The sequence below is a fragment of the Podarcis pityusensis genome (assembly GCF_964106645.2).
Source record: "Podarcis pityusensis genome assembly, chromosome: 1".
NCBI lineage: Eukaryota > Metazoa > Chordata > Lepidosauria > Squamata > Lacertidae > Podarcis > Podarcis pityusensis.
This window is the reverse complement of record NC_138028.1, coordinates 71,856,621-71,871,524: the sequence shown is the minus strand read 5'-3', so window position 1 is coordinate 71,871,524 and position 14,904 is coordinate 71,856,621. Positions and strand designations below refer to the sequence as shown.

Below are 14,904 nucleotides of genomic sequence, written 5' to 3'. Positions count from 1 at the left end.
ATATATATATTCATTCTCCTTTCTGTCCTCTCTGGCAATGCATTCTTTGCTTTTTTCTTAGTTTTAATAGCCTTTTCTAAATGGCATGTCTTCATATTTTTGCTCTTGATGCTTTTCAATTTCTAGCTTCAGTTTGAAACACCAGAATTTCAAGCTATATTTCAGGGGCAATGCTTTAAGCAAAATATTTGTTCCAACAATAAACCCAGTAGTTTACTTTTCTGCATGCATATCCAAGAAATAACAATTACAATTCTGTAAAACACTCAAATCCTTTTGATTCTTCATCAGCTCTCTTAACAAATATTTGGGGAGTTTGAAACATCACTGGTGTAATACTGCCCCCTTTTATTAGAAATGAAAAGCATGCTGGACACTTGCAATCTGTTTGAGTCACATGGTTAATTCAAATATATGTGGCTGTATGACAGTATTTAAATTAGGCATAGGATTAATAATATTGAGCCATGAGAACCAAAGCGCATTGTTCAGCTGCAGTGCGTGAGGCTTTGTTTTAAGTTTGCTTTTATATCATGGCATGGGAGTTTCTTGCTCTTTTTTGTATGCAAACACAGTTTTGAGAGAAAAGGTTTGGCTTCTTCATATGCATTTAATTACCATGTTTGCTTGGAATATATATATAATATTTCTAAATCAGTTTCGCTCCCCCCCATATAGAACAATGGGCCACACTGCTGGTTTTGGCGGCCTGATCACGAATTAAATTTTCTTTTGAATAGCTAAATGATTACAATACCGCTCACACACGCTGAAGTGCTGTGCCGAATGTATCTGATGCAATTAGAATTTGATCATGTAGAAATGCAGAATGGAGCATCTTATGGAAAGGTGAGCCCTGTGACTTTAGCAGTGTCTTTTAAAAGAGATATTGTAGTCATGGAGACTTTCAGCAAACAGGTTTACATTTGTGGTTCCATTTAAAAATATTGTGGTGATAGCACTGCTAGAAATAGCCTAATTTCAGATGCTTTCATGAAAGTTATCCTTTATATAAATACATAATCCTGAAGAAATAAGAGCAGTCTTAAGGCCCAATGCCCTGCTTAGTGGTGTACTCTGGTGTGGGAACCTGGGTGGGTGTTGAACAAGGTGGCAAGGGGAAGGCAGAATTTGCAGTGAAGAAACAGAAGGTAGGAGAATGGTGCTTAACCCTTTCCTGCCCACCACTTTCTCCATGCAGCTTCCACCACCCCACCAGCTACTTTCCCCTAGCAGGATCTCAGCATGTTTCTTTGCTGCATGGCAGGCCTCTACAGGGACCAAATCTAGGTGGTTGGCCATGCATTAAAAATAGAGAAGTGGTCAAGGTTGAGTGTTTTGTTTCTGAAGTCGTCTGGTGACAGCTGGAGCATTTTCTGAAGTCATCTGGTGACACAGTTACATACACTCTCTCATTCACCCTCCCAGGCACTTCATTCTCTGGCCACCGCATCCAATCTCCCCATCCTCAGTCCACCATCCCTTTTAGCACACTCCATTCGTCACAACCATCACTACTGCTTTCCTTGCCTCAGTCTCGCCCACTGTATGGAGACTTAGGTCCATCGAGTTCCTGCTAGAGAAAGAGGGAAAGTGGAATCAGCTGTGGTGCCTTCCCTCCCTCTTTCCTTTGGAGAAGCAGCAGCAAAGGACAGGGGCTTTGGTGGTTGCCAGTGAGCCACTTGTGGGGCAGGGCCCTTGACAGGTACCGGACTATCCCAGCCCTGAGAAGTAGGAAGCCACAGCCAGATGGGGTCCCCCACCCTCCAAATCTTACTCAGACTCCACACCAGGCATACTTGAAATGGTATAAATATTGCTAATCTCCAGTGTGATCTTTTCTTGTAAGGAAAAGAGCTGGTTGAAGTATGTGTGAGTTTTTTGTCATGCACATTCCTTTATTCCAGGCTTGATGTAACTTTGCATACAATAATGCTGCTTTTCTGACACTAGCAGCAAGCAGCACTTGTTTTCTTCCTTGAGGCAGAATTAATCACAGGAAAACACAGCAGTTATTGTAAATACAAGGGAAGAACATGGCATAGTGATGTTAGCATCATTATTCCATTGTCATCCAGCCTGTGTCTTTAGAGGCGTCTTAGTCTTCCTTCTGAGCATTTCCAAAGATTCCTGCATATAAACAAAGTGTTGCTAAAACATATGCTTCAAACAGACAGCAAATAGTACAGAACTGGGCAAATAAACGCCTAAGCAATTCCCACTCCCTCTCTGCACCTAGGCTAAATGCAGATTGCCATTGCAGCAACAAAGAACACATGTACATTGTATAATTTTTCCTTGGGGTGGCATTAAAAGTGGTAAAGATAGTTCTGTAACTGACAACTTAACTTGATATTATAAGAAGCACAGAGGTGCTGCCACTCAGTCTCTCTTTCTTTCTCATTTCCTGTTGTGTGTGGGTCAGAGATAGATAACCAATTTTTGCTAGGCCCAGCTAGGAGGCAGGGCTGGAAGCAGAGGACTGCTGTAGGTAGTTATTTAATAAAACAATTTCTTCTTCAGCTCATTAAGCAGAGAACATTCAGGTTGCTCACTTTTGGAATGCTGAGGTTCTTCATATGAGTTCACGTCCTACCTCTTGAAGTTTTCCAACCAAATCATCGAATTTCCCAGCCTTAAAATGGAACATTACACCCAAATCCTCTCTGGAGGGTCAGGAGAATCCCCAGGACAGTGAGGTGGGGGAAGAGAGTAGAATTGGCAAACAGAAATGCTTGCACTGATGAAATAATTGGAAGGGTGTGGCAGTGAATTCTTCCCTGTTGCTTGGATTCTTTGAAGTTCTCACATAAGGGGGCTGTGGAGAATAATTTTCTCACCCACTTCCCCCCTCCTGCACCCCACCAATATGCCTTTCATGATCGTTCAGGAGCCTTTCTGAATGGGGTGGGTTATGGCTGACAGGGGAGGTGGGAACTACTCAGAATTGGTTTCAGGCAACTTTTGTGAAGAGGGGGCTGGAAAGTATGATGTGATGCAGCCCCGTTGTTTGTTGTTTCATCCCTGCAGCTGACAGCAAATGGTGTGAAGTGAGGCACAGGACAACACACAGTGCAGTGACTTAATATAGCTCATTGTATTCATAGAGACATTACGAGAAAGGAAGGAGACCAGGAGCAACAGGAGCTCTGTCTGTAACATCTGGTGAAGTTCTGAATCACAGAGATTGCTTTTGCAAACATTTTACAATATCACTCTTAGTGAAGGTAGAATATATGAATCTGCAAATCAATATTTTTAGTTATAAGCATGCATCAGCTCCTACTTCCCTCTCAGGTTTCAGACTGCACAGATTATTTGGAGCATCTGTATTGCCAGTCAGCTTAACTGCTGATGTAACTATTATTAACAATGGAATGGGACAATCAGTTAAGCATTCCTGATTTTTGAGAGAAAGAGAAATTAGTCCTAACTATTTTTTAATCAGAAGTAAGCCTGTTTGATTTAATTGAGACTTAATTTATGGGTGCGAATTTCAGAACTCAGAGGCTTAGAATATGAACCCCATTTTAAAACTGGGTTTTATTGCAAACAAGGTCCACACCTATTTCGTACCTCAGGCCTAACTTGGAGTAGGTTCTCAACTCTTTAACCAGCTCTTCTTGCCACTTCACCATCCTTCTCAAGCAAAGCTATTCTTGAAAAGTTAGGAAATGGCTGTAGGGAGAGCTCACTTGAGATAGGAGGGGCCTTTTCGACTGCATCATTAAGGCCTGGTGGGTGCATCCTTTCCTGCTGTGGTATATAGCTGATGCAATTCCACCTGCCTCTCAACCTAATTTATTGAATTGGGAGCCACAGGAGATTTAAATCCCACGCACACTGGCAGGAAATAATGCTCAATAACATGTGCAGGAGCATCCAGACCTTAAGGATGAAGCCTTCAAAGCCTTTTCTGTCTCCAGTGAGTCCTTCACGCTGCTAGTTTCTCCTTCATAAGGGTGAGTTTTTGGGGGAGGAGGACACTGAGAAAGAAGACTGGGATACACACATCTCCATACAGGAAAGCAAGAGGCATTATCAGAGTTCAAAAACACATTCTAGCTAGATAAAAGCACTTGGCAGTTTGATAGCATGGCTGGTGTGGCCTAGAGGAAGGTGTGATCTAAGAACAGTGCCTGGAGTCAGAGATGTCTGCCGGGCCATATTTGGCCCCTGGGCATGAGATTCTGTATACAGTGGTATCTCGGGTGACATACACTTCAGGTTACATACGCTTCAGGTTACACACTCCACTAACCCAGAAATAGTGCTTCAGGTTAAGAACTTTGCTTCAGGATAAGAACAGAAATCGTGCTCCGGCGGTGTGGCGGCAGCAGGAGGCCCCATTGGCTAAAGTGGTGCTTCAGGTTAAGAATAGTTTCAGGTTAAGAACAGACGTCCGGAATGAATAAAGTACTTAACCTGAGGTACACTGTATTATGTAGTTTTATTGCCAAAGTGAAGCTTGTTAGTACCTGTAAACTGCAAATATTTGAAACTGCCTGGGAAGTTGCTGAAAACACTTTGGAGTATCTAGGGCAGTGATGGCCAAACTTGGCCCTCCAGATGTTTTGGCCTACAACTCCCATCATCCCTAGCTAACAGGACCAGTGGCCATGGATGATGGTAATTGTAATCCCAAAACAGCTGGAGGGCCAAGTTTGGCCATCACTAATCTAGGGTATGGGTGTTAGAAATTACTATTAAAATAACAGCTGCAGAAGTCAGTAATTACCCATGCCTTGTCAGGATGGTATTAAATGGAAAATTATCCTCTAAAGTAATACATTTCCAGATCCTAATGCATGATAGTGATATAAAGTTTGTCCAATATAAGGTTTGTCCCACATAATTCCTCATCAGCCTATTAAATCCTAGTATCCTGACATTGGCAGTAGCCCAGATGCAACCAAGTGAAACAGTCCTATAATAAGTGCTGATAATGAAAGGAAAGGAGCAGGTCAGGAAGGATGGGAGGTCATTATGTCCATAAGGTGAACAGCTTATACTATGAAATAATGTTTCATCAAACTTTTGCTGCTTCTAAATTTATTTACCAATATAAAATCTTTGAAAGTGCTTACTTATAGTTTAGGCTTCAGATTGGCAGCCTCTGTTTAGCTTACAATGCAGCATGTCAAAAACTCCCCTTTTCTCTATAACTTGCTAAGGGGCTATTTCAGTTGGCTCAAACCTTTCACTCTCAAGACCAGTAGAACTAGATTAATTTAAGCAGAATTAATGTGTTACCCTTTTGTGAGAATTAGTCTGCGTGAAGTTTTGACTGAACTATATAAAATGATACACTTCTCTTATTTGAAACAAAGGGTTAATCCCAAAGTGTTTGGCTACCGCTATGGATCATGCTTTTGTGCATAAATAAAACTATGGGAACCACATGAAAGCAGTGGTTGGGTTACCACACAACTGGATATGCTTAGGACTGAATGCTTCATAAGTCTAACTACTGGGGAGCTGCAAACTTTATAAATAACTTTGCAATTGGTTAAAACCATATTAAAACCAGATGAACAAAGACACAACGTCTTCTATTTAAAGCGGGGGGGGGGGGGGCGCAGTTCAGTGAGTGCAATAATCTTGATGAAAGTAATCTAACTGGAATAGGTCTATAATTTAGAGGTGATGGCAAGTGTGGCAGTAGTTCAGAATTTGTGACTATATGCTCAGAGGTGTGGAGGACTTAAATCAAAAATCAAACAGAGAAGCAGATGAGGTTTTCCACCCCCAAACAATGTAGCTTAGGGGGGGGGAAATACCGTTATTGTCAATCCCCCCCCCCGCTCTTCCTTCCACCTGCAGCTTCAGTCTTCATTAAGTAAAGTGCTTTCCAAATTCTTTGGTTTAAAATAATTAACATTTGTTCTGTTCTGAACCTTGCACAGTACTTTTGCTAAATATGGGGTTGAATCCAGAGAGCCATTAACAATGTGGGAGGCTGTGGGGGAAGGAGGATACATGTATTTATGGGAATGCTGTTACTCTCTATGAACATCTGAAGAAAGAATGCCCAGTTCTCTTTAAAAAACCCAAGACAGTGCAAGGAGGACAGTGACAGGTGGGGAGGCTGAAGCAGCCACACTGGTTGCACAGCCCTAAAGCCACTGCTAGACTCCTTTTCCCTGTTTTGGGTGAATTGAGAAGAATATACACCTGGCCCAACTGGGTGAATATCTACATCCTTTGTTCAACTGATATAGCATTTGGATTTTGAGGGCCACACATGAATCCACTTAATTATTGGAGTCATGTATCACAAGCCAAACTTTGCTGCAGCTCTGCTGGCACAAGGGACTTCCATGTGCAACAGAACTTCTCAGACTCTTCTTCCCTCCAACCCCCTAGGTGTCTACAAAATTAGCTCCATGGGATTTAGGGACCATACAAATTTGGGAGGGGAAGGAAACAGAAGCCCTTTTGCACCAATGGACACTGCATTGGATACAAACCATCATTTTGTGTTTATCTTTCCCATTTTTGTGAAAAATGAGCCCACCTCTTCTAATCCTGATACTTATATACAGTCATACCTCAGGTTACAGCCGTTTCAGGTTGCGTTTTTTTGAGTTACGGACCGCCGAAACCTGGAAGTACTGGAACGGATTACTTTTGGGTTTTGGCGGTCGCGCATGCGCAGAAGCGCTAAATCACGCTTTGCGCATGCACAGAAGCGCCGAATCGCAACCGGCGCATGCGCGGACGCGGGTTGCGAACATGCCTTCCGCATGGATCACGTTTGCAACCCGAGCGTCCGCTGTATAAATAATCCTGCACATTTATATAGACCAATATTAATCACCACATTTATCAATTTATCAGTACAGTAGTACCTCGAGTTACAAACGCTTCAGGTTACAAACTCCGCTAACCTGAGTTTCCTCGAGTTGAGAACTTTGCCCTAGGATGAGAACGGAAATCGTGTGCCAGCGGCGCAGCGGCAGTAAGAGGCCCCATTAGCGAGAGCACGCTTCTACTTAAGAACAGTTTCAGGTTAAGAATGGACCTCCGGAACGAATTAAGATCGTAACTAGAGGTACCACTGTAGCTGCATGGAGGGTGCAGCTGATGATTTTGTGTTGAGGCCTATTACATTGCTTGCAAAAACAAAAACAAATCAATTAATAGACAACAATTTCCACGGCACTTACCTTGGTCTGATAAGAATCCTCACGTGTCCATTTTAAATGACTCTTGCTGTGCCTAGAATATTGTCAGAGATTCCAAGCATAGAGTGATTTAATTTGCTAATAGCCACTGCCACAAAGTAATGGAAAGTCTTTGGACAATGCACAAGTTGACCTTGCAGAGAAAAATGGAGGTATTTGTAAGTTTTTCCAGAGCACTGTTATTTGTGCACTAGTTTGGAAAGCAAATCTATATGCCTGAACCAAGCACAACTATGTTGTCATGGCTACCTTAAGCCACTTGCTTAAAAGTCTGGAGTTTTGTCCTCCATTGTTTTGGGATTTAATGCCCACAGAATTCTGCTATGAGTGTAGAAATGACAAGCACTTTTTCTAAAAAAATATCTAAATAGGTTTTGAAAACATTCCCCTTCTGTTCATTTATTATATCTGTACTTGAACAGAGGAACATACATACACCCATAAAACATTTTATTTGTATGCTGTCAAGGTGGCTCACAACATGAAAAAATGTACATAATTACAAATATAACAAAAGTAGTCGTAAACAATAAATAAAACACACAAAAAGTACACAACCAAACTGAAAAAATTTCACATAAATCATAGCAACTAAAAATGTAGATACAAAATATGAATATCAGTAACAGCCACAACTGTCCCCCCATCAGCCCCCTTAAACAATTCCCTAACCAAAAAGTCTGTTCAGCAGCCTTGGCTTTTGTAGCTGGAGTCAGTAAGGGCCCTGCCTTCGCAGGCCAGTTGGGAAGGTCTTCCAGGACTCAGACAATATGGTCTAGGGAAGGAACAAGCGGGAAACAAGACACTGGTGTTATTGTTTCTTGAGTGGGCTTAATATGGAATAGCTTAACTTTAATGTATTGTGCATGTAAAGACAACATCCTGGAATTGTCTGCACACTTTGCAACTGGAATACTGTCCGCAGAGTGTGTAACGGTCCCAAAGGCATTTACTCTGTGGCTTCTGTAAATGACCCACATTAACAAGGAGTCTCAAAATTGGCTCTTGAAATAAATGTTGGTAACTACTAAGTTAGACTCTTGAAATAAAAGGTATTACATCACTGTCCAACTATGTATGCCATTTTCCACTTCAGCGTCTGCATACATAGCAAGGGGGGGGGGGGCGACATGTTGAAATAATTTGAGGAATGGTTATAGTCTGATCAGTCTTGGTAATCCAAAAGGGAGGGGGCCTGGTGTATTATTACATTTCATATATTGTTTTTCAAGCGATGAATGCAATCAGTCATCTTCTTTCATATGGTTTAAAAACACACACACAAACCCTTGCCTTGCTGGCAAATAAACTGTTATTTAAGTACACAATCCACTGCTGTACTGAAACAGTTTTGCCAAACTTGTCCAAGTATTCTCACATGCTTAAAGATGGTATAAATATCATTTATAGCAAGCCGTTTACTTTAGACTATATGGAATGGTTTCCTGCTCCCCTGATCTAAGTGTCCCAGTTTACATTATGGCCTTTATGGCTTCTGTTTGATGGAGTGATCAGTAAAAATTTAATGACACTATAAAATAATAAAAATGTCATTAATTTACCACGGATCTTGGATGCAGTGGTTGTAAAGTTACATTAATAAACAGAATACTTTTTACAACAAAAAGCATTGTTACATGGGAAAGAATAAATAACACACATAAATTTGGGAGCAATTTTACTGTTAGCGCACACATTATTATGGAATAGCCAATAAGTGTATAAAACATAGTATATAAAATTTTATGAAAATATATTGTGCACATCAAAAATTCAGCTTTTACCTAAGTGCAGAGAAAAGCCATTATTATGTGCTTACTGTTATCATTACTTTTCTTCCCCGAGATCACAATTTTATATTTATTCTACTTAGCTGAAGTTTCCAGCAGCCTTCTCTTTCTCTCCCTCTCCCCCCCCCCCCCGCCACCCACTCTGATTTTTCCAGTGGATGAGCAGGCTTCTTCCCCTACTTCCTTCAGTTGACTACACTAGTCCATTTCCCTTTTACACCCAGGAGGAAAGCATTGATCATTCCCACCACAGAAGTGTGGAGGAAGTTATTAATTTAATGCAAAGTTAAAAATAATGCTTGAGTAGGAGACTGGTTTGGTGACTCTGGAAATAAGGGGATAATAATCTCACAGTCCATCTGTCATCACTGGGGTTGCTCCATCATTGACTGTGATAACATGTGAATATGACGGATGGCTCAGATTGTAGCTTGGAACATTTAACATTCATCAGTGCTCACTAAAGGGGGCTTTATCATTTAAATATCTTTATTTAATATGCAACATCTACCTCATAGATCATCATTTCAAAGCACTTAACCAACGGTCCTGCGACACAGCGAAGCAGGCTTTAATTTTTTTTCAATAACTTTTATGCTGCCTGCATGTTTGTGCCTGACAATGCATAAATAAGTGCCTAATCGTGTCACTGAATGGAAAATGAAGGTTTGGTTGTTAGTAAAACGAATCCCGCCCCAGTGTGTTGTCATCCCAAAACCATGAAAGTAGCAGTGAGTAGGTTTTTCTATATCTCCAAGTAGCCAAGAGTCCATTTTGTACTTAGACATAGACTGTGTTCTTTAAAAGCATTAGCCCTCTTGGTTTTCCAGTAATCATGATCTGAGTTGGAATTCTGTTCTGTGTTCATTATGCCCCATGGCGTAATGTACTTACTTTACTCAAGATATATGCTCAGGGCCTTATGCCTACGAGAAGCAGTTTAGTTTGAAATAAACAAAAAATGAGCTCAGGGTTTCCTGAGGATAAATAAGCTATCTCTATGATGTGTAAGACAGGTGTGTGGTTTTTTAAGTAAGTAATTTTTTAGTGTGTGTGTAAATTTTCACAAGTATATGCTATTTTCAGACATGAATATGTATTCATATGGACATGCATGCTTATAAATAGGAATTTAAATAGAATTTGGGTAGGTGCATGAGAACAGCGTACACAACTGAACGTATTTTAAATATACAGAGCAGTTCCTATTAATGAATTTGCAATTTGTACTCCTTTATAATTTGCTTAGTTTAGTTCAATTACAGATGTATTTATTTACCTGACTGTGATCCCTATGTATGTTTACTTGGAAATAACTCCCTATGTTCAACTGGGCTTTCTGTCAGGTACCAGTATATATACATAGGAGTCCAGTCTAAATTGTTCTTACCTTCAGAAATACACTTAGGTTTGTATTTACCAATTATGTTGTAATAGATTTTTTTTTTATTTACAGCTTTCCTGAAAATTAGTTACTATTGCTATGAGGTATACTTTTAAGTGGAAAAATGAAACCATACATACAGAATTGTAGCAGTCAATATATTTCAAAAGAATGAGACATTGAAGGTTATTACAGAATCACAGATTCACCTCAATTCTTTTAGGTATTATTACCATGTACGCTTCTCTTCCTCCCAGTTCCTGAGCCTTATCATGTAATTTTCCCTTTTCTCTTTCAGTGTCAAAATATTGATATTCTTTCAGAAACTTTCTTTTTAACACAGAATATTTTCTGGAGAAAATCAAAGGGAATGAATGACTAGAAGGATACTTCAAATGTGCATATTGATACATAGAAGGTTCTGTTGATTTTTTTTTTTAAGTGGAGTGCTATTTTCCCTCCCCCCCCCCACAGCACACACTTAGGTTTTTGCCATGAAAATTGCAGGTGTCACATTAACACTCCTTATAGAAATATTTTAAATGCAAATATTAGAAAAAAGAAAGAAAAGAAACACAGTGTACAAAATGCCAATTACTTCCCAACTGCAGGAACTTAAAGAAGGGTCTAATCCAACTCTTCTATTTTAAATGTGGGTCCCCCGGGGACAGGGGGTAGAATCATTCCTTTGCACCAGCAAAGCAAGATCCGTTCTGATAGTGAGGTATTACTATTGGACCTTATAGCATTCTTCAACTGAATGTTGTGCCTGCCTACCTGTAACCAATAGTTACGTTTCTTCTCAGTGCTCTTTGTTTCAGTATTTTTGCATATCACAACAGCATTATCTCAATACACCTTATAAAAAGGTAAAGGTACCCCTGCCCGTACGGGCCAGTCTTGCCAGACTCTAGGGTTGTGCGCTCATCTCACTCTATAGGCCGGGAGCCAGCACTGTCCGCAGACACTTCCGGGTCACGTGGCCAGCGTGACAAGCTGCATCTGGCGAGCCAGCGCAGCACACGGAATGCCGTTTACCTTCCCGCTGGTAAGCGGTCCCTATTTATCTACTTGCACCCGAAGGTGCTTTCAAACTGCTAGGTTGGCAGGCGCTGGGACCGAACGATGGGAGCGCACCCCGCCACAGGGATTCGAACCGCCGACCATGCGATCGGCAAGTCCTAGGCGCTGAGGTTTTACCCACAGCGCCACCCGCGTCCCGTTCAATACACCTTATAGTAGGAAATTAATAATGACAATATAGTTTTTCAGCAAATGGGAGACTTCAAGAAACATTGAAAATGGTTGAATATTAAGGTTATGCAAGCAGAGTGATGCAGTAAACACCTGTACTTCAATTTAGTGTAATGTTGGTTCCCACCCCCTGCCCCGTCTGTTATTATTTAAACATTTTAATATTACTGCAAGTCACCCCAATGTCTGCCCAGCGGTGCAAGATTCTTGGTAAACCAGGGTTTGTGTTTCCGTTGGAAAATTAAGGCACAGAAGAGAGGCTGTAGTGTCTTAGGAAAGATGGTTTATTTATACATATTCACAACCTGCATCTAGATAGAGTTCCCAACACTAGCATCACAAGAGAGTCCTTTGTTGCTCTCCAAAGCAGCCAGCACAAATCTACAAGTAGATGAATCAGCCATGCTGTCTGTTCCTGTGGCAATGGCTGCTTCTTCAGCCCCGTATGGCATTCTACCCACTTCCTGCTTCTTCTTCCCGGAAACTCCTTGCGAGATACCCCCCCCCCCTTAACATCATTGCCCACTGCCACCCTGGCAACCTCCGTTTGCCCAGACTCGAAAACCTTGCTTTGATGTATTGATAACTAGATATCAGCACCTTAACAACTTCCCCCCACATGATGACCTGGCCTGGAAAAGCAGCTTAGTCTGCATTTTTACACAGTGCCTGGCATCTTTCCTTAATACTCCAAATATTAGCTAAACAATATTTTAAGAATCTAAACATCTTCTTGGTTACAGAGAACTAATTAGTAAGCAATTGTTTTCTGAAAACGATCTGACTAGAACAGCAAATCCCTCCTGGGATAGCTCAGTCGGTAGAGCATGAGATTCTTAATCTCAGGGTAGTGGGTTTAAGCCTCGCACTAGGCAAAAAGAGGGGGTTTCAGGGGGTTAGACTAGATGACCCTCAAGTCCCATTTCAGTGCTACAGTTCTATTATTCTAACCAACGCAGAGAGATTTGAGCAAACGAGTGAGAGCCACTTTGCTTGTTAAGACCAATACCAGGTTCCTTAGTAATTCTTCAGGGAATAAACTTGGTACTGTTTTCCTTCTAATGTGTAATATGCTCAGTACAGAACTAGGTCATTGAACAATAGAGTGAACAGCAATCAGCAATCTTCTTCTGCATAATGCATCAAGTATAACGTACAGAAAACTGTTCACAAAACTGAAAGCTGGCATTTCATGTCTGTAAATTCAAGATGACATGACATTTAATAGTTTCATAGTAATGAACAACAGTGTTTTGTTCATTCTCAACACAATGCCAAGTTCAGTCTTAAGAAGTATCAACAAGACAAGAGAGAGAACACATTGGTTTTTTTCCACGAGAACAATACATTAATGATAACTATTTAGCACGTTGCTGCAGACAGAGTACCACTGAGGCTACCACTGTCAGAAGATATGTGCTGCCATATTGTTTCAAGGCTCTTGTCCTCTCATATTTTGAGGACATAAATGGTCTCTTGATCTAGTTTTACAGCAGAAGTTTACAGCACACAGAAATGTTGTTTATTCTGGGAACAAACACAGCCCTTTCTTTTTCTTGCTCTCTCTTTTAAAATTCCCATTGAGTTTCAGTTCAAATTTCTAGACAAAATAATAGTACCATTTCTGTCATCTAGTATTCCTTCTTTGAAATACTTGTCTTTGAAAGCCTCTTGCATAAAATTCAGACTTGTGTTTTCTCAAGGGTTCCAATGCAAACGCATATCTCTATGAGAGGAGTGGTGGTTGTGCTGGTGGTGATTTTTCCATTAAATTAGCGAGTTTTAGTAGAAAGTGCTTTTTAAGTTTTGAATGTTAGCATTTTTTTCAAATGCCAACATCTTTCTCCCAAGGTCATTTAAGAAATATAGGAACTGTGCATTGTTATTGGGCATTACCCACTGTGGGAACAGGATGGTGGACTAGATGGACCATTGACCTCATCCAGCAGGATCTCCTTCTTGTGTTCTTAGTAATTTCTAGAGCTTCTGCTGCAATCCTTCATTTCTACACCACAGTAATGCTACCTGCCCTACTTTATACTTAGCTGTAATGGGTTGTTTAAAGCTATTGCCTAGCAATAATCAATTTAATTTTCCACACAATTATTTGTTTCATTGTGTAGTAAAATACATAGTGGTTGTGGGTTTTCTGTTATTAAGAGATTTAGTGAGTCAAAGGTGTTAATAAGCTAACTTCCAAAAGCCAGTTTGTACATTACCAAAGTGGTGGGGCTGCTACGTCCACATATCTTCGCCCTTCTTTTCCCATGCTGCTGTGGGAAATAATCATCTTGTAGACACCTTCAACATGGGCTCCTCATTACTTTAAATTCAGCAGCACAGGAAGCAAGCACCACAGAAGAGTCAACCATGGTGCTAAGATAACTTAGGAACTGGCTTGAATATTAATTCATCATACATTTAATCAGTACTGGAGGGGTGTTGCATATTTGAAAACTAGATTTTGGACACCAAATTCAAAACTGATACCTGCAGTGAAACAATATCTGTGTTCTTTCTAAAAAAAAACCAAAAAAACCATAGCCTGTATCTGTTACTAGTACTAGCTCATGCTTAGGTACCAATTGTGGGATTGGGCAATGTAAGGAACAAAGATTTACCTACCAATATGACTTGCAACCGCTGTTAGATGGACAAGAAAATGTGGAAGTGGAAATCAAGAAAGGACTGACATATTAGTACGGAGGGCAGGGGAAGTGCAGGTGGTAGCCAGAGGGGCAGGGAAGTATAATAGAAAATGAATACACTCAAGATATTCGGACATGAACAGACTGGAAATCTTAATGTTCCTTTCTCTTCGGCAGGAAAGAACACGCTATGAGAATTTAGGGCCACAGCTATCAGGGAAGCCCAGTGAAGATGGAAAACTAGGCCCAGGAGTCATTGATCTTACAAGGCCAGAAGATGCAGAGGGTGAGTTTCTGTAACAAATCTATTGAGCCACTGAGCATTGCTTTCCTTGAGCTCCTTAAAGTTGGATGTCTTAATGAGCATTGTGCAGCTAAATCCCCATGCACAGCTTTGAGGCATTTTGCATGGATTCTAGTGACCTGTGCAAGCATAAGTGCTAGTTGTAAAATGGTTCCATACAATATGCATTCTCTGCTCTCATTATTTACACTCTGGTTCAACTCTTCTCAGAAAGCTGTCTTGAGTGAGTTTGTATGTCACCTCAGATGGGTGGCATGTGCATTTAAGTGCTCACACAAATAGTGTAATGTTTATATGGTGGCCCACATATCATATATCAGATTCCTTGAGTAGGGAC

The 14,904-nt window shown here is 40.7% G+C and overlaps 2 protein-coding genes across 32 annotated transcripts in view; one reads left to right on the top strand and one right to left on the bottom strand.

Moving 5' to 3' along the window:
* The window catches only part of LOC308459771 (uncharacterized protein), a 179,598-nt gene that overhangs the window by 27,107 nt on the left and 137,587 nt on the right, over window positions 1–14,904 (bottom strand). For 3 of the 15 annotated variants that reach the window (XR_013978314.1, XR_013978315.1, XR_013978316.1), the window contains one exon: window positions 7,170–7,221. The exons of 3 other annotated variants lie outside the window; for them this stretch is intronic. The gene's annotated coding sequence lies outside the window, so the exon portion shown is untranslated. Of the gene's footprint in view, window positions 1–1,873; window positions 2,131–7,169; window positions 7,222–7,502; window positions 7,963–10,570; window positions 10,713–14,904 lie in introns of those variants that run through there. 9 more of the 15 variants (XR_013978318.1, XR_013978320.1, XR_013978319.1 and 6 more) reach the window with 6 other exon arrangements.
* Window positions 1–14,904, top strand: part of SOX6 (SRY-box transcription factor 6) — a 466,488-nt gene that overhangs the window by 417,385 nt on the left and 34,199 nt on the right. For all 17 annotated transcript variants that reach the window (XM_080975160.1, XM_080975165.1, XM_080975162.1 and 14 more), the window contains one exon: window positions 14,441–14,549. In XM_080975160.1, coding sequence (XP_080831286.1) covers window positions 14,441–14,549 — 109 coding nt within the window. The remainder of the gene's footprint in view (window positions 1–14,440; window positions 14,550–14,904) is intronic.